General features: G+C 43.0%; 1 protein-coding gene across 1 annotated transcript in view; it reads left to right on the plus strand.

Moving 5' to 3' along the window:
• LOC118780273 (MORN repeat-containing protein 1-like) overlaps positions 1-19,403 on the plus strand; it is a 68,391-nt gene extending 48,988 nt beyond the window's left edge. The window contains exons 11-12 of the mRNA XM_036532684.1: positions 10,109-10,242; positions 19,314-19,403. Coding sequence (XP_036388577.1) covers positions 10,109-10,242; positions 19,314-19,403 — 224 coding nt within the window. The remainder of the gene's footprint in view (positions 1-10,108; positions 10,243-19,313) is intronic.
• Positions 19,404-20,412: the final 1,009 nt, after the last annotated feature.

Below are 20,412 nucleotides of genomic sequence, written 5' to 3' on the forward strand. Positions count from 1 at the left end.
GGGAATTCGATTAAAATGATGATGTCATCACCTCCGATTTGTCTCCAAAAATAGACACTTGAACAAACAAACAGAACAGAACACTTTCTTCTGCTTTCAGCTGCTTACAGTAAAGGAGGTGGGTTCCTGTAGCGGGTACTTACCGTAAGCATCAATCAACAGCTCGTCATGGTGCCCATTTTTCTAGTGTTGAGTTTTACTGGTTTTCTGGTTTTAATCATGAAAATAGTCTAAATGGCAACAATAAAACAGCAAAAACATATCACAAATATGAGTCATGCACCTTTCCTACTTTTCAGATGATCACAACATTAGTCCATTAATATTTCTGATATAGTAGTATTTTTGGAGTAGAGGGGTATAACGAGAGTTTAAAACATGGCTTTCACAGTTAAATTCACTATACAACAGCCTATTTTTCAAAACCACATTAATAATTAGACTTTGTATGTCCCATAAGGACCGATACTTTCCAATATCATATAATTAAAATTAGATAATGAATGCAGTGTTGAAAATCAGAAAGCAGATTTTGCATTTAATTTTTTTTTTCGTCCATGAGATTAAGAGCAGTTTACTGATAAGAGCGTTTGAGTCGAAGCGCGGTAATCCTGTCGCATGGGCCTGGCCTAGATGTTTGATCTGCTGCCACATCCGCATGCGTGGCTGCCAGAAAGCTCTGAAGTGAGCGACACCAAGGCCGTAACGCCTCACGGTCTCATTTGTGTCACATTCAGTCGAACGAGTGTGATTTCAGGAAAAATGTATGAGATATGCCTACACAGTAACAATGCAGACGAATCTTCAAAAAAAAAAAAAACAGCTCCAAAAAATTAGAAAGCACGACAATGGCTGTTAGGCCAACTGTGCTAAATTAATGGGCTAATTTAATAACCAGTGTAAATAAATAAATGTGCCAGTGTGTTTCAGGCAGCTACCTGATTAGATCAATAGCTTGTTGATTTATTTTCATGATTTAGTCTCAATTTCTGTTATAGGTTATATTTTTTTATGTTAAATTCTTGCTTCTGTTAGATTTTGTGTACTGAGAGTTGATATTGTATACCTTGTTGAGAGCCATTCTTGTTACATAAACGGTTCCTGTTACAAATGCCAGCTGCCCTAAATTTTATAATGTACCTGTGCGGAGAGAGTGGTGACCAAGGTCCTCACCATTGCTGTTTCTGTAAAAAATCAGATTTACGGTGTTGTTAATGCTAAGACTTGGAGGTGGTTCAGTTTTTCCACCATACCAGGCTTTTATACCAAACACACTGAACCTTCCATTATTAAATATGTCAAAGCCAGAGCATTAGGGGGGTTTATGTTTCTGGTTTTCTTTCCCGCCCAATAAAATGTAGAACAACCACTGGAGGTATCGGCAAGGAAATTTTTAATGGTGCTTACTGTGAGCGATAGAAAAGCTCTCCTGGCATGGAGATTGAATTAATGCTTTTTGTCTTCATCACCGTGCATCAGAATTTTGGGCCATTAAGGGGGTTGGAGACATTTAACCATGTTTTTCTGTGACAGCAGGTAGGAGGGTCCTGCGTTTATCGGATTGTATTTACAACAGTAGGAGCTTTTTACTCTGTTGTAATGCATTTGTCTTTCTCTGCTTACATTGTAGGACGAGTATCGGAAGCCGTCTTGCAGCAAACTCGAAGAAAGACACCCCGGAAGGCGGAATGGCGAGAGCAGGTCAGAGCAACGTGCCGTTTTCGCGGGGATAAGTAGGGAGTCTGTCTGTATGCGGTGTGTGTGTCCACTCTCGAAGGCAGGGGGACATGCGTCACTGGGCTTTCCCTTAGGGATGTAGGCATCACCTCTCCAATTAGAGACGAGGAAGCCTCTTTGTATCTACGCAGACTCATTGTGATCAAGACCTAGGGCACTATGTCTACCCCTTGTGCACACTGATCATCTTTTTTCCCAAACCTCCGCAGCATCTATATTAGACATGTAGTCCTCACACGTTCCATGTGTAAGATGATTTTAATTTTTGCTCATTCATCCCAATCGTTGCCCCTAATGTGTTAATTGTATGAAGGAAAAAAAATGGCACATGGATGTTTTCTGCAGAGAGAAGTGTGTATTATCAACAGCGGAACGGTTGGGTCTCCACTGCTCTCCACACACACTCTAGGACACCGCTGTGTCCGTGGCTGTCCCTGACAATGCTCACTCATCAGGACACGGTCTACTGCCTCCTGATTTTTCTTTGTCTTTGCACGCATGCACGTACCAGGAATAGCTCATCTGTCTCTGCTGTTATTTTCTGTCCACTTTTTTTTTATTGAAGGCTCCCTGGTGTAGGGTTTTAACATCAATATAGGATATTGCGCTGGGATTACTGGTCTGGGGCAAAGATGTTCCTTTGACGTAAAAGAGCGCTGGAAAGAAAAGTAAAAACACTGGGTAAAAATACGTTAGAATGGACGAAGCGGGGAAATGCACAGTAAAGCATTCTTCTTATTTCTTGGCACTCTTGGAGGATTTTTGGTTCCTATGGCCAAAAATCACAGCACCCACCCACTGCTTCCCCCCGTTGCTCTAGCCCTCTATCTACAGAAGATACATTTCCACGCCCTGCCAAGTGTGAAAGTGCTCTCCTTCACAGTAAGTCATTTGTAAAAGGTTGTTGTTTTAAGGCCGTTTTCAAAATCCTGCCCCGGGCAGATTTCTTTTTTTTTTTTTTTTTCCATTTGTTGTATTTTTTTTTTTTTTTTTGCATAAACATAATGGTAACAAACAAGGGAATGACTCTTCATCATAATGGCAGCATGCCATCCCCTCTGTGAGGTCTTAAAGTCGCTTCCATGTCATGTAGACGCTGTATCCAGTGTCGTGACACTAACGTGCATGGGTTTGAATAGAGGGAGGTTTGCTGCTGCCACTTGGAGTAGTTCCGTGAAAGAAAAAGACGGCGTTCTCTCGCAACACGCTGTCAGTCACTCTGATCCTTTGAACATTAAATAAACATATCTGCTGCATTAAAAATAGCAACAATTTCTATGTGGTGTAGCTGTCTGTTGTGCTAAACACGACACTGCTATGGAGCACACTGTTAAAGAACTCAGTGCTATAAGCATGTAAGCAGTATAGTAGTGTCACTAATGGATTGTCAGTGATGAATATTAATATGGAACAAAGAGATTCTCCCCTTGATTAAGTACTGGTGTGGAGGAAGTAATGCCAAGTAATTGGTAGGAAGTAAGATCAGTTGAAAAAGGTGTGAGGCCATCAAAACCTTCATGTCTTTGTCAGGAACCTATAAAATGCTAAACTGTCATCAGTGAGAAAAGTGCTCAATCATACAGTCAGTGTTGGATCACCTGTATTGCACAGTGGAACTTGTAGCATGTAAAATTCTACAAGTTCAAGTGAGTTTATTTGGCGATTGTACATGCTTTCTTGCATGACCATGCTTTCTTGGGGAAGACCAAAAAAGAAAAACCTAGACATGTCTGCTGAATACACACTTTTTTACTCATGAGCATAGTTATTAATGTTGATAAAGATATTATGCAATTATGAAGTTTTAATTACATACATATGAATACAGATCATATGTTATGATCAGTTATACTTTCACTGCTGAAGTAGATGTTCAAACAAAGGCTGACGACTGTGTTTCTGACATGCTTTACCGTTTAATCAAAGGGTGTTCCTTTTGGCTATTTCCCACCAGTACCAGGCACAACACTCAAAGGACTGACTTGTGTCAAGATCTTCAATTGTGAATCAGTTACTGTTCATGCAATAACTTGTCCACTGTGGTTACATTTTATTGAACCCTATTCTTTGGAAATACTTGAATGTGAGAAGATACGCATGTTATTTTCTGAGATTGACAGGTATGTAGATTTGTGTAACTACCGTGACAATATACATAAATATTACACATAGTGTAGGGTAGTGTAAAAGGAAACATGGGGAAACGCACTAGTGGGTTAAAAATTACCCTTGAAATTGTGCACAGTTTGCGTGGTATACGGGAAAGGTTTCCTCTGCTAGAGTCATTTAAGTGAGTAGGATTCTCTCACTCCCTTCCTTTCTCTCCCTCTCTCTTTCTTTCTGTGAAATGACATACTGTATAAATGGTAGAGAAGGGCCAGAATTTCTTGGGATGGCCCCAAAGGTTCTGTGGCGGTTAGAGTGAGACTCCATCCTGAAGGTTTTGGCAGAATCACTAAGTCAGCACATTGGTAAAAATAGGGTACTTGTACAGACAGTAAAAAAGGGGGGAAGCCATCTTGAGAGGAGAAATACAAGCTCACTCTGTTTGTGTCTGGTAATGAGCCTGCCTTGTGTGCACCCTTTATTTTTGTGTCTGTAAATATCCACCCGTATGAGCAGATATATAAAAATGTAAGTTCAGTCGCTTTTGATGAAGGTGTCTGTCAAGTTACTCCAAAGCATTTTTATACTTCAGAAAAGCTCGGGTCTTTTTTTTTTGTTTGTATGTGAAAGTCGGCTTTCACCACATGATTAAAATGTGATGTTTTATAGATGTTTTGCACAATGGTCCTGCCTGGTGTTTGCAATTTGAGCCTGTGCATCAAACAAAGAGCACAGGCTTTACAAAGAGAGGTGCTATATTGCCTTTGTTAACAGACTTGAGTTGAATAGCATGTGTGTGTGTGCGTGTGTGTGCGTGTGTTTGTGTGTGTGTGTGTGTGTGTATGTATGTGTCTGCGTGTTCTTGTGCGTGTGTATTTATATATGATGGTAAGGCTTAAATTTCACATAGCGTTTGATCTTCCATTGTAGCTTATGTGTCATTAGAGGAAGCAGGAATATCGTTTAAAAAAGGAAAACAACACACTGCCCTGTATCTTGTTTCAGTCCAAAAGCAGAAACACTAAATTACAGAGCAGCTGGCTATTTCCTGGTCCCGACCGCAGTACTTACAGTACTCATGGAACGGAAAAGTCCCAGTAAAACCTTCACGGCCTACAATGCTTTAAATGCAATTCCAACGCGCACTTCACAGGGGCGAGATGCGAGCTGACAAGCTTTTTGTTTCTGCCCAGTTGCTCATCAGACCCACATGTAATTCCATCTCCCCTATTATATATATTTTTATAAACACGAAAAAGTGAAACTGGAAACGAGGACTGAATTGTTGTTGGAAGCTCAGCCTTATTATATCTTTTCCTTTTCCTCATTTCTTTCGTGGGAACGCTGTATTTATCTAAGTATTTATTTAAGTATTTATCCAGATATTCAACAGATTTTACTGATTTTTTTCCACTCGTATATCCTTTTTGTAGTCGAAGTCTGTAGTCTGTAGTTGAAGTTTCGCGAAGTTTTTAACGTTTTATTTCCCTTTTCGAGTGACTTCATTTAAAAATTTGCAAAAATATGAAAAACGTATTCTTTGCCTTCTTACTTTTGCAATATCTATAATAATTGTTAAAAGACCATCTCGATCATCACAATGCATAGGAATTCAGATGTCTTTGTTTCGTATGATGTCTTTAAAGGAGGTTCCACAGTATTTTCAAAACTGCTTAAACAACAGTCTAAGCAGTCACTTAGTACCTTTACATATCAATATGTACTACATGGACTATTTTCTCTGAGCATAATTTATTTTGCAGTATCAGACAGCATTAATATTTGTCATGGGTTAAGTCATTTTAATGAATTGTCTGCTTTAATAAACTGTTTGCTTCAGTTAAGTCTGTGAGTGCCCCTTAAAGATTTGTAAAGTAATAAATGCAATTTTTTAATATACATTGTTCATTTTCTTCAAGTAGTGACAGAAGAAAAGCAGCACTTTACTACTCCACATTTAATCGCCTTTTTATCTTCCTACTCAAATGTACAATGAAATGACAACATATGTATATGGATGGCATAATTTATTTGAAATTATTGTACTCAAAAAACTTTAATTATATTCGCCAAATTGCATGCTTTATTTTTATAAACACCATCTGTACAGGGTCAAATTAACATTAGCTAGCAAACTATCAGAGGGTTTATAGGAGCCTGGTGAAGTCTTTATGTTTTTATTTGTTAACTGTTCTGAGTATTCAGCATTTTAAAATATGAGCACACAGGCTGCATATCTGCCACCTGCTGTTCAAGGGAATTAATTGCAGTTTGTACAAAATACATCTGGAAGTGAGGTTTATTGCAGTACATGTTCACATCCAACTTTGATAGGCTATGCCAGTAGTGTTCAATGAAATATTTAGTAAGCCCTATAATTTATGTATGGATTACTCACTACTATTATATCAGTAATCGTGAATTAACTGTACCAACAAAGCAAAATTTGCATACATACATTATACTCCAGTATCCAACTGTGCATACACTGAGTTATTGCTGCTTTTGTGACAGTCTGGTGTACATAAAGAAAACAGCCCTGAATCACTGCAAAGCACAAAACATCATTAATTAAACTGTGTGTGTTGTGCATGCTGTATGTGGATGTATCTAAATATCAACATGTAAGTTAAATACAGCCTCCCAGGGTCCTTGGAAAAGTATGGATTATGTGTTTCAATTATTCATTCGTCTCTCAAGGAACGGCTTTCACAGTGGGAATCTGTAAAAATTGCTGGTACATTCATGCATTGTTCTAAGAAAGCTATAATTGTGAGCAAATCCTCTATACGTCTACAGTACCTGAAATACTCTGAACAGATCTTACACTGCGTGAAACTATTAAGTTTCCAACCTTGGCATAAAACTTTCTTTTATGGTCGCAGGAAGGGTGAAACATGATACTTTGTGTAGTGTTTATGTCTTGTGGACCTTGTACATACAGCCACTTGTCACAATGACCTGTGTGGGCATGAGGAGGCGGTATGACTAATGAGGGTCAGTGTCTATGAACCTATAAAAAAATAAATGTTGAGCAAAGGTCACACTCGCACGAGCTCTGTGTCATTCAGAAGTAGCTCCTGGCGCTTCGGGAGGACAGGTGGAGGGAACAGGAAGAGGGGCTTAGGTTTGGGAGCAGCAGCTGGCCATGGGACACATACTGCAGAGCTTAGAGGGGCTAATTTCTCCATCACATGTGTCTCCCTATCCTCGTCTGGAGGTTTTACATGATAATGCCGTGAGCCCCGGCGAGAAACGGGGGGGGGGGGCCCTAGCGGTAACCCAATCGGGGGGCCGCTGGGTGCAAGCGTGCTCACTCAACGCCAGAGGAGCGGATGGCCGTTCAGGCGGGTGCCGTTTTTAGCATCTTTGATGGGTTCTTTTATTGGATCGCATCATGTGAGCCCTGTCCGTCCAAAAGGCCGCGTCTGAGTTTGGTCGGCCCGCTGCACTTGGTTGTTTGTTTTGACTGCGTTTCCAGAGCACGGAGGACAGAACGGGAGAAAGCAGATACTGAATCCTCATGAAAGCAGGGAGCTCCACATGCTCGGCCATTAGCCCTCCTAGAATACCCATGGTGCACTGCTGACGGCAGCATGAGAAGGGCCAGCTGCCAGGACTGGGAGTGTTCAGGTGGCTGGCCAGGCCCTTGGGCAGCACTGATAGGCCTCAGGCAGTGTAGCGTAACGGTAAGCAGCAGGGCTTGTAGCTGAAAGGTTGCTGGTTCGATTCCCCACTGGGGCACTGCTGCCATACCCTTGGGCAAGGCACTTAACCCACAATTGCCTTAGTAAATATCCAGCTGTGTAAATGGATAACATGTAAAAATTGTAATCTATGTAAGTTGCTCTGGATAAGAGCATCTGCTAAATGACAATAATGTAATGTGATGTAATGGTTGATTCTTCAGCATCATCCAATCTATTATCAGCCTCCATGCCTGTCACCAAATTCAAGAACTCCACTCAAAGCTCTGCACAGTGACCCTCACAATGATTCACATAATAGAGTCTGTATTACTGTGTTTTTGTTGCATGGGCCACAAACAGACAAATAAAATGAATGTTTTAGATCCCGTGACTTTATCCTCCATCGTTCGCATATTGGGTTTTGAATGTGGGATTACCTCAACATGAGAATAAGAGTAACCAAGGCTGTGTCTTCCACTCGCTATTGGATGTAACCATGCTAATTACTCACATGCCTAACCATCTGTATAGAGTAAACCCTTCTCAGGCGCTCAGTAGCCGTGGAAATCAATTGAATCAGTCGATTCAATCCATTTAGTGTCACAAATAGAATGTCTTATTGTTTTGAAGTGGCTTGCAGAGCATCTTCAGCTGCTGTAGGGCTCTGATTATGAATCAAAGTGGAATATGTCTGTATTTAGATGGTGAAAAATAGAGAGTATAGCTAGGCCACTTCAGGAGTAGGTTAAACACAGTTTCACATTGGTTTACTAGACATCAACCACATGGGGATTGTGTCATTGTGTAGCCTTTATCATAGCCTGTATCTTTGATATAAGGGATGTGATCTGTTTTAAATTCTATTTTGAGTCATAACTAAGATGACTGAGAGAATGTTCTCTATAGTTATATGTACTGAAATAATGTATTACTGATTCATTTACTAACCCAGGCCCATGGTTCACTGCAGTGGATAATATGATATCCCCTAAAGCTTGCTTGAAGCTAGTTTACAGGTCTGGCAGGTTTTTTTTAATCTAGTTTAGTTTAGTTAGTTACATTACACTTGATTTTTACATTTTATTTTTTTTTTGTTATTCTCTTCCGACTGACTTGTAAATTTAGTACAGTAGCTGGCAGTCAAGTGATGAGCAAGATATATTCCAAGCCAGAAGCAAAAAATCTACATCATGTAAATCTGATCTACGGCACTGTGTTGCTGAATTAATGGGATTTAGCATTTTAGCATTACTTGCAGGTACCTGTATCATTTTCCACCTTAGTATCCCAAAATAACACAACAAGAGGATAGCAAGATGGGCACTGTCCCTATGCATTGGGGTGAATGCCTTTCAGCATCTGCCCTGCCTTGCAGTAAAATGGTATAAAAGTAAAAAAGTATAGATGCAGCACATATGCAGGGTCCCGGCTCTGACTGCACTGAATTCTGGGTCAACAGACACAGGAAAGAAGTCACAGCAGAGTTTACGTTGAAGGCCCGTTATAAAACGAAATAAGAATGGAAACCGTCAGATTACGACACGTCTGCAAGGGACCGCAGACACGAGTGTGTATTTTCCATGTTATGATGATATCTACCCTTAACCTGGCTGTGGTTAGGCGCTTCCGCCTTCTCTAATCCCCAACAATTATTTTTATCTCTGCGTGTTCATGGACAGTGCTGGGGCTTTTCACTCTGTCTCTATTGTGATCTCCAGCCATAAATAAATGCCAGTTCGCTGAGCCCATGTGCTAATTCAGATGACTTTACAAGTCAGAGGGATGATAGATATTTTTAGTGTATTTTATTTAGTTTATGAAGGGATACTTTCCCTTTTTGAAATGCCGCCGCTTAAGCTTTCATGCAGACAAAAGGAATCCAAGATCAATTTGATTAGCACCTGAAACAACAAGAGTTAATGTAAGGAATTTCAAATGAAGTCTGCAGATCCAAGACAAGAGTTAAGCAAAAGGCTTTTTATTCTTGCTAATACAGAGTGATTTATGGGTCATGGGTAATACCAGAATTGTCGTGCTCAGATGTATTAAAATGTTCCAGAATTTTACTTATGTTTAAAAAAAAAGAGCTGGTGTTGTTGAAATTTATACATGCTACATTCAAAAACTTTAGAGGTCGCTCTCAGCCCTGGACTAAAAATGATCTGACTATAGGGGTTTCAGAGCCAAAGCTTCGTCTACGTTGTGTACACTTGCCAAGAAGACTTAAAATGCAAATGCAAATTCTAACACTATATTCAAATCTGTCTGTTTCTCTGTTTTCTCAGTGAGGAAAACAGAAAGAAAATCAATCAATCAAATCAAATCAACTGAGTAACATGTAGGGCTACTGATGTTTTCAGCTAAAAGAGGGGCCAATATGTGTAGAGATAATGCTGTTTCAAAAACTACTTCAAGCTACAAGGATAAGGTCTTGAGCGAGCAGTTGTCAGCATTTTTCTGAAACTTAAACATGCTCTCAGAGTGCTGTGCTCTCCGTAGTGCTTTGAGAGGTCTCATGAAACATTAAAATACATCACGTGTATTTTCTGGCCTTACCTTTGGCTCTCTCCTGATAGGTGAATATGTCATCATGGTAAAAGAGGTGACCAGTCCTCCTTTCCTGGGCCACACCCTGCCCCCTGCCTTCGCCCTGCTCAAAGTGGTTCCCGCCAAAACCAGGAGCAAGACGGGCCGCACGGACGGCGTGAGGGTAAAAAGCAAATAACAGAGGCGGGGATTGGCTGGGCCCTCTGGAACACTTTGCCCCAGTAGGCTGAATTCACTCATTTTCTACTATGTAATGTGATATTCTCAGCAAAATAGAATTGCATCTGAAAATGTCCTGAATTAATTAGCTACATGAGTTATGAATTGGTGTCAGAATATGTAACCTTAGTTGAAGGCAGCTAAAACATTCAGGGAAAAAAAATATGCCGCTACCTCTCGTTCATGCTTTTCCAAACGTGTTTCTGTGCGCAAATAAAAGAAACCTCTGCAAAAATTTCCACTAATTCCTCTGGCAGGACTGACACCCGCTGACTGACAACCACCAGTAATACTGTGTAGTTTACTCATAATGTAAAACTCACTCAAGCGAAGAGATTGACGCTTGCTTTGTGCATGATGGAAGTGCGTTTTTGTGCAGCAGAGCACATTAGACTTATTTGCAAGCTTATCAGCACCTGGCCGCAAGCAAATATTTGCAGTGGTTAAACAAATGCAGAAGCATCTGATGATGACTACGACGACGAATACCCTTAGTGTTGTTTTTGGTATTAAATTATCAGTATAAAAGCTTAATGGATGCTTCAAGTTCAGTTTTGTAATATCTGTCAGCAGCTGTAATCTGAGAAGCTTGAAAAATATGGCAGCTCTTTTACTGCTGTGGAGAAGCACTTAACAGCAGCCTCTTAACCTCGCCGATCAGGTAAATGGGAATGTATTGGGGGACAGAGGTATCACTTTTTGACAGCTCAGCCTTGTAGACCCTGTAACTTCATACGGAATGCGATACAGAGTTATAATTAAAAATATTGGTATTATAATACGACTCCTCCCAATAGGTCCAAAACTCATTTGCAGAATATTGGGTTGCTGTGAGATCTGTCTGCTCTGTCCTTAACCCTTAACATAGACAATCTTGCGAAACCGGTGCTGTTACAACCGGTTCTGAGGCCTTGTGGTGAGAGTGTCCGCTCTGACCTCAGAAGACTGTGGGTTCAGTCCCCTAAAATGGTGGTGGGTTGAGGTATCCTCCTAGGAGCCTTCCAGACCTTGACACCGCCAGTAGGACCCAACAGCTTGTTCCTCACTAGCAGTTTGCAGCCTTCATAGGAAGATGATATATTTTATTTTATTTTTTTTTATTGTAGAGCAGCTTATTCAGCAGGATGTGCACATGACCTCTACAGCTGGGCTTACACTAACAGCCTTGTTCATGAGAAGGAGAGCGGTGTGACAATAAGACAAGCAATGGCATATATTTCAAAATTGAATCTGATGCATCTATTAAGTTTTCCTACAGATAATTTAATGCCAAAACCAACAATAATAATATTGTTAGCCTAACCTCTGCGCCACGCTGCCATCACCAGTGTCAGATGGGACCTGATTGCCATGCAGAATTACATGATTAAATGATGCTCACTTTCTCTGTCTAGTTTATGTATTACATTAAATTATCCACTCAACTGATATTTCTATAGAAGTACCAGTAAAATTACAATCATTGCATGTAATGTGACTTTATGTGATATTAAAATTTGATTTTCTCATCTGTGACTGGAGGGGCCACTAAGAATTCTAAACAAGTAAACCTGAGGGGGAAATTTGAAGAGTTCTGGTCTATGATTTTAGAAAAATCCATTATGTCTGCTGTGGTATAACTGTCTTTTTGCTGGTGCAGCAATGTGCATCTTCAGAAGGTTGAAAGATGTTAGATGCCACTGTTTTGTGTGCGCGCCGTGTTTTAAATGAAACCACTGTTTTGTGAATTAATCAGCATCAGTTTACATTTGCATAAACCACCATTGTACTGTGCAGCTGCGAGGCAGGGACAGAGCGGGTCAGACTTCTTGACAGAAACAAATGTCAATGCTTGTGTATCATGATAAACGCATTCATACACCAATTACAAGTGGGGGAAACTCATGTCATTTATATCCTTGAAAGAGAACAGAAATAAAGCAAGCCATAGCAACAAATGCTTTCAAGCCTCTGGTGATTTTTAGGTAGGTCAAAATCTAAGAAATGAAGTTTGTTTAAACACTGAAGGCTGATGGTCTCATGGCAGTTAAACCCTCCTGTTGATGCATAACGTGACTAAGCACAGTGACTCAAAAATGCTAATTAGAACCTAGGCCCTCTCCTGTTTTTTTTTGTTCCTTTTTTTTTTTTCCTTTTCGTCTGTTCCTTTTTGCTCTGTCTGTGCACCTGCATCTATTCTGCCTTGAGCGTGATCACACATTTTAGCTCTTCAAAGTGGAGTAACCTCTTTTGAATATCCCATCTCCTGTTCCTATTTGACACCACAAACATCAGGAACCATTCGTAATTTTCCACTAAATCAACACCTTAGGGTAGAGTGCCACCCTCTGAGAGTGGAGGAGGGGGCGGCAGGGGGGGGGGGGGGGGGCGTTCATCAAAACAACTTTTCTGCCTTCGGAAGGGAACACGAGCATCGCAGACAAAAGACTCAAGAGACAAGGGCCTCAACTCCAACACGCGCACATGCATTACCCATTCAGATGCTGTCATTCTCATTTTGTGACACAAAAAGTCACATTGCACAGTGCAGGAGGTATGCCTTTGATACTCCAGATTCACAAAACTTCTAGTTTGCACGTTTGTGGTGACATCTTAGAGTTTGGCCTAGCATCACTTGTATTATTTCCACCCACTTAGCTGTCCAGCATGTTCATCTCAATGATTCACGTTTTCCACGTCAACACCGTAACGCAGTATGGCGCTGATGGACGTGTGTCTGTGTCCCTGCTGTTACGTGGCAGTGCTGTATTGTATGATTAATCACTCCTCATGAATCGTGCCTTTGACATTATGCATACAGTGCTTTTGCTGAATTTTGGATAACTGCAAAATAATCCAGGCAGTCTCTAGATACAAACTAGTATATGTTGAAATTTGTTGTTTTGTAGAATGGAAAGAAGCAGCTAGTGCAAAAGGTTCAACACGCAGACCAAGACAGTCTGAAATTAAGATATAACAGCAAAAGTTCGTTGGATCAATTGTGGTGCATCTGCAATGGCAATCTGTCCGGCCACGGTGCCAAGAATTCTAATGGAATCTGTGTGGTTGTGAATGGCTTCGGCCGACCCCAGTAAAAACGAATGGCGCGTAGCGATGACTCAAGACCAGGGCAAGTCTGCAAAGGAAAAGAGGGCACTCACAGGGCGGGCTGCGCCCTGACGTCTTTCTTTTTAACTGACTTCACATGCATCCGAGCTGCGGCGTATCTCCAAAGAATGCATCACTGCTGAGAAATGTTCAGACTTTACCCAGACGTTACTAAACGCAGCTCCACCTAGGCGTACGGTCCTTGGCCAGATTTACCCCTCGATAAATCACGGTGTCACGCTCTTTATCTCATCCGCACAGAGACTTCTCCATCCATGGCATGTTCGCCCTGTTAGGCCCCTGGACCGCGTTACATCCAGTTCATTAATATTCGAGCAGGTTTTAATAGAACCTCCAAAATTGCCGCCGTAAATTCCGCTGCAAGATCCTTCTGTGCTTCGCGGCGTGCGGAACAATAGGTTAAAGTGCCGGGTTGTAAAGTACGGCACGGTTTCAGGTCTGTACGTTGCATTCATTAAGGCCGCACGGAGGCACCCTAATGGAAGGGAATTTAGGCTTAATGAAGTTTAAAGAATTTACTGTAAATATTGTTTGGTAATGAAGAACATGAACAACAAACACATGTTCTCCTTATTGCTTATAAAACCAAGAATTTTTGTGTAATTACATTTTAGTGCTCCCATATGACTGATGCCCTCAAGTGAAACAGCTATTGTGCTTGAGTTTTCTTAAAAAAAAAAAAAAAACACTGAATAGTAGGCCGCATTCTGCACAGTCAATTCACGTGTTAATTAAAGCTTTGTTCACACCACGGATGTAATAACATTTGGTTTCATGTGTTGGCCAGTTTCTCTGCATGGGGCGAAGGCTAAAGGTTGAATTCTCAGTCCTACGGCTTCACACATGGTAACGTGAACAGTAATCAGTCCATGTATTGCATTTTCATCCATTGTGTTTAATTCCTGTAATGTGTGCCTCGCTAACAGCTGGGTGTGGGTAGGAAAAAACCATTCCTCTGTGTTTTTCTTCACTCTATTTACTGTGGTTACACCAAACAATTTAGCAACGGATGGAAGATATCCAAGGATTTCAGTTTCACCCGGGGCAGACTGATGGCCTAGTAACCCTAAAATGGATGTCTGTGTTTCCCAGAAGCCATTTCACTGAAGATTTGCTGCATTTACATATTTGGGTGAAGTGGAAAGAGCATGTTGATGAGTCTGTTGCTGTGGTTTTGGTAGAGTCAGACCTCTCACTGTCCCCTTGGTGACAGAGCTGTTGCTGCCACTGCCTGTCGCTAAGCTCCCTACCCACACGTTAGTCCTCATGGCGCACTTCAGTCAGCCCTTTACCAACACAGAGAAGCTGGCCAAAATGGGAATCAAACAGATACTTTTAGTCAGGTTAACATACAGCAGATTGTTCCATCAAGATATTGGGTTTTTTTTTTTTTTTCGGTTTGGTTTGTATCCTTACTATACCAAACCATAAGAAATACCAGAAGAAACCCAGGACTAAGCATAGCCTAGTCTGTTCTTACCCGATGCAACTGCCGTGTTTTTCAAAGACAACTGCGGCTCCATTGTGCACCTGCAGGGAACGAGGGCTTGACCTTCAAAAGGGAAAATAATGCTTGCATCGGGGTGAAGGATAAGTGTGCCAGCATCTGACATATGGAAATGCTTGTAGCACAACCAAATATAAAGATGTTTTTTTTTGTGTGTGCATGTGTTTTGTCTTGTTTACAGTATTAAATTAGGCATATTTTATCACAGTAATTTACTTGAATGTGTCTAAAATAGCTGTTGTTTTAATTTTTAATTATATTTTTTGATTATTTAAAATTTTCTATTAACAGACTTCAAACGTCGGATTCCTATGCACTCACATTGAAAATCTTTGTGTGTCTGTGTGCGTGCACGTGTGTGTGTGTGTGTGTGTGTGTGTGTGTGTGTGTGTGTGTGTGTGTGTGTCTGTGTGTGTGTGTTTGTGTGTTTGTGTGTGTGTGTGTGTGTGCGCGTGTGCACGTGTGCATGTGCATGTGTGTGTATGTGTGTGCGTGCACGTGTGTGTGTTTGTGTGTGTGCATGCGCGAGCATGTGTTCGTGTGTCTGTCTGTGTGTGTGTGTGTGTGTGTGTGTGTGTATTTGTGTGTGCGTGTGTGTGTGTGTGTGTGTGTGTGTGTGTGTGTGCGTGCGCACATAATTTTTTCCCCAGTTGTTCAGTGGTGAATTATGCACCTGTAGATGGTGCATTCCGGAGGAGCGGCTCTATTCAGACAGAGAGCAGAATGCTGCATGAATGGGATCCGGGCACTCAAAATTACGTGTAATTGTGTCAGAAAGCACACCCCCAGCACTGCAGTAGTTGCGGGGGATGGGGGATTGTGGGGGGGAGGGGGGGCTTGTCAAGCTGCCCACTTAGTCCTGGAGTACAGAGTGTCTCTGGCAGTGGAGCCTGGGGGCGCTGCTGTGCACCGTGAACAATTATTGGGAGATATGTGCCGACTCAGCCCCCCCGAGCACCGCAGCGTGCCCGGGCGTCTTTGTAGAGTGAGAGGGAGCCCGCGGGGCAGACGGGGGGCCGTGCTTCCTCCAGAGGGGGGGGGGGGGGGGGTATGTACATATCCTAACAGTGGCAAATTCAATCAGCCTGACACCCTCTAATGCCTCTAATCTGAGTTACCCATGTATCCCTCAAATGTACCGTGCATAATGATCGAAATGTAGAAAGGGGGGTGGCGGCGGAATGACAATGAGGGGCGGAAGGAGGTACCCGAAGCGGCACCGAAAACCTTCTCCTGCATTAGCGGCGGCGTGTGCCATCCTCGTCGCCGTGGAGACACCTTTTAATGTCTTGTCGGCGGCGCGAAATAGTTCCCTCTTCTGCGTTCAGACCCCGGTAGTTAATTGAACGTTTTTGCCCAGCGTAGCTCGCTGCCGGTTTAGAAGTACTTTGAGGGGAGAAGGTGTCACGTTGAGGTGTGCTCGCGTGTCCTGCTACATCGGCAGAACGGCAGGTTTAGCAAAATCCTTGGAACTGAAAGGGCTCATTCAAAGCTTTGAATGTAAAAATCACACATGCTACCCACCAAAGTATTTTATTTCATATAATTGGAAAGAAAATAACTTACGAAAACCATGGTTAATGTAAACTAAAGCATGATTCGAAGGCTCAGAAAATAAATATGATCTTGCACCAAAAGGGTGTGATAATCCTCTGTGCAGTGTGTCTGCTTGCCTTGGATCCTGCATGCTGTTTCAGCTCAACGGGAAAGACAGGTCCTACATGTATTTGTTTTAATACTGGTTAACCCACCAACTTGCTGGAGCCTACACTTTAACTCCACAATGTTTTGGTCAAGTGAGTCAATGAAAATATCACAGGTGCCCTAATCAAAAAGGTCGCATATGACCACAGAAATTTAAATTAGAATGTTTCAAGCACCAATTGCCCCCCCCAACCCCCCCCCACCCCCCCCAGCTGAGTCTCAAATTATTCTCATTTTTTTCTCGTCTCCATCCCACCCAAACCCCACCTCTCTTCCTCCCCCCCTTCTCTTGCAGATGTTGGCTTGACTTTGTGGTTTGTCATTTCAGCACAAAGAACGCTCTGTTGATCAGCGAACATCCAGAGAGGTCTGGCACTGGCTTGGACACGGGCCAGCATAATCTGTCCCAGACAGCCGCCGGAGGAATACGGGGTGGGGGGGGGGGGGGGTCTGAATGGGGGGTGGGAGGGGGGGATTGAGCAGGCGCAGGAAGGGCAAACACAGCTCAAAGTGTTCTCCAGAGCGCGAGTGTTCTTTTCCCAAATGATATGCCTGCTTAAAGCAGGGAGAGAATGCGGAGGCCCGCCATCTGCATTTGAAAGTCATGATAATTACTTTACATTATTTATTTGCTAAGCACACATCCTTATCTATAGTTTGCTTTTTAAAAAAATTATTATTCATTTATACAGCTGTATATATCCTGAAGGGGAAATATCAGGTGGTTAGCAAACAGCTTCTCATGCGTACCGTCCCCAAGGGTAGTATAGTAGAGCCCTATTTGGGATCTGAACCCGCAACCCTTTAGGTCCCGCTTTCCTATCCACGACATCACACTACCATCCTTAACAATTTGTGCAGTAATACAATACCCCTGCTTTCATGCACATTTCCCTACATGCAGGGACCTGGGTGTGGAGTCAGTGCAATTTTTTTGCCCTCCTTGAGTTCCCGGTGCATGATTGGAAAGTTGCGGGGGGTTGAAGCCAACTCCCTCAGAAAGAGAACACAGCTTCCAAGCACGCTCACTGAGTGACAGCAGTAACCAGCTCATAGCTGTGTTTTAATTACCCATGAACCCCTGTGTCTGACTGGCCAGGACAGAGTGATTCCTCGGCTTAAACCTTCAATCCATCAAAGCTGAGGGAGGAGGGGAATCACTGCTGTCCGTTTGCACGTCAGGGAATGTATGCAGAAGAACCTTCGCCTGTTCCCTCCGAAAAAAAAAAACTGTTTTTTAATTGTTAATGTGCTGCTTGTTACATTGTTAAATGTTTAAGGAAGGATCTCTTTGTCTTCCAGTTCAGATCTACCAACAGCAGGTTTAACTCAATCAAAGGCATGTCAGACAAGTTAATTGTTGTAGTTGTCATTGACTGTTGATTTTACTTGTCTAATTGTTTGCCTGAACGAGCTATAATGAGCTTCACTTCTGGAATCAGTACATCTTAAATATAGGTTTATGTGGTTGGCAAGCAGGAGTGCAATAATTAAGTTTTATGTTTCAGGCAGGGTATTTGCTTAGGGTGTTTCGTTCATTCAACAAATAAGGAACGTATACATTTCCGTGCAAGAAGTGACGGGTTTGTTGGTCGCTACAGTGTGATATAGCAGTAAGGAATAGAGCTGGCAGCCAAAATGTTACTGGTTAAATTTCCTCGTAGGACCATGCTGTGGTACCCTTGGGCAAGATATTTAACCTGAATTTCCTCAGCTGTATAAGAGAAGAAGCCAGCTGAAGAACGTCCGGTCGCAGTATAATATGCTTATCAACTAAAAACCACCAAAATGACCAAATAACATTTACAAGAACATTCCACCTACTGTTTGTTTTACTCGTTTGTGTTTGTCCTCAGATCCAAGTAGTTCTGTACGTTTAAAATTGTAAACACGATCCCCCCCCCAATCTGGCATCCGGCTTGAGCCGCTCTGTTTTGTGTGGGTATTACTTCACAGGTTGTTAATGCATGCGAGTCACATAAATATGACAGGTTTACATAGCTGCAGCACTATGTAAAAAAAAAAAAAAAAAATCACATGCCAGGAGTTTTAATTGAAAAAATGTGCGGCGAAAATGCATGCCTCTTCGAGCTCTCTGCTGCGGATCCAGTTTTTGGTTAACATCACCTGGTGGAATTTCCAGACTGCTGCTCCTATGGACTTGGAGCGGCGTGCAGATGCGGTTTACAAATTCGCCATGGAAACGGAGGATGTGCTAATAGCGAAAATACGCAGAGCTGGAGGGGAACCCTGACAGGCTTTGCATGCGAGGTTTGAGCAAAGGGGGGGGGGGGGGGGGGAAGCGGCCCCTGACTATCCCTGTTCGTGCTCACGCATGCACACCGCCTGAAACACGCGCCCTACGTAGCGTTGCGCTATCCCGTGAAGCGCAGGTTTAAAAACAAGCCTTGGTCTGTCCGCTTGACGGCGTTTGGCCTCACCGTGGCGTTCCGCGGCCCCTGAAAGGCTGTTTCAGGATCAGGCAGCTGTGGTTGGATTGTGCGGGTGAAAACAATGGCTCATTCTGAGAGGTGCCTGCGCGGATCCAGGGCCCTGCAAGATTTATGGATCCCAGAGACAACGGCAATGAGATGCTGTCACCTCCTGGCTCCGGTCCACTGACGGCTCGATCGCACAGGCCCAGCTCTGGGCCTGGGACTCGGCTGACCTCCCCTCCCCCCTCCCCACTACTCCAGACCTGCAGGAGGAGCATGCTGCTGGCTGACAGGCCCAGGCTCACCCTGGAATGGGCCCTGCAGACCCAGGATAGGAGACCGGAAGTATAGCAGCACCTGGAAGCTATGCGGTTTCCACCCCGCTCTCAGCCAGACAGGCTGACTGTCGCTAAGGAGCTGGAAGGCTTCCCGACAGCCGTGTTCACCTCAGACTAATAAATCATCACCCCTGCGCTTAATGTGTCACATAATGGTGTGTGAATGTCAAGATTAGACTGTGACAGAACCTCACTGCATCTTTTAAGGCAGGAAGGAATGTCTTTCACCTCTTTTCAGCCCTTGTGGGCAGGCCTCAGTTTTTGATCCCTGGCGGAAGACGGAATTCTGATGAGAATAAAAGAGGTCCGCATATATATCCACGTTTGAGGTAATATATGGATATACCGCACACATCTCTGGCATACCTCCCACCAGACTGAAATGCAGCCTCATGGGTTCTGCCCGGTAACAAAGAACCTGGTTTCCCTTCTGCGCTTGGTGGCCGTGGAACTTCAGTGATCCTCCTCCAATGAGACCAAACTGTAAAGTCATACAACGCTGCCCGGCAACAGACAAGGCTGCTGTGTGAATCACCACCAAGACCATCTGTGGAGCTGGGTGCGCTGTGCCAGGCGGGAGGAAAAAAAAAAAAAACAGCTCATCACGCCTCTCCTCTCCGAGGGAGGGAGAGAACAAGACGAGTGCACTCCACGGAGAAGATTCACATCCCTGCTCTGCACCCCCCCCCCCCCCCCCCCCAAACCTCCACCCCCCACCCCATCATCTGGGTCAGTTCACCCTGACTGCCTCTCTCCCTCTCTCTCTTTATCTCTCTCTGGGCGTGGCCTCTCTCCATGGCCAACAAACAAGATGAAGAATAACCGGGAGTCATTACAGTCATATACTCTCAGCAGCGCCTCTGTGAAGCATGTCAAAAGAAAACAACAGCTATCGAATAAACCAGTCAATTTCACTCCTGAAATGGTTTCATTCGCAACTGAGGGGTGCCATGCTGTAACTATCTCTACCTCCACTGCTGTTTTCTGATACTTCAAACCTCCCAGTACATAAAATATTAGTA

Source organism: Megalops cyprinoides, chromosome 7 (genome assembly GCF_013368585.1).
Source record: "Megalops cyprinoides isolate fMegCyp1 chromosome 7, fMegCyp1.pri, whole genome shotgun sequence".
NCBI classification, from domain to species: Eukaryota; Metazoa; Chordata; class Actinopteri; order Elopiformes; family Megalopidae; genus Megalops; species Megalops cyprinoides.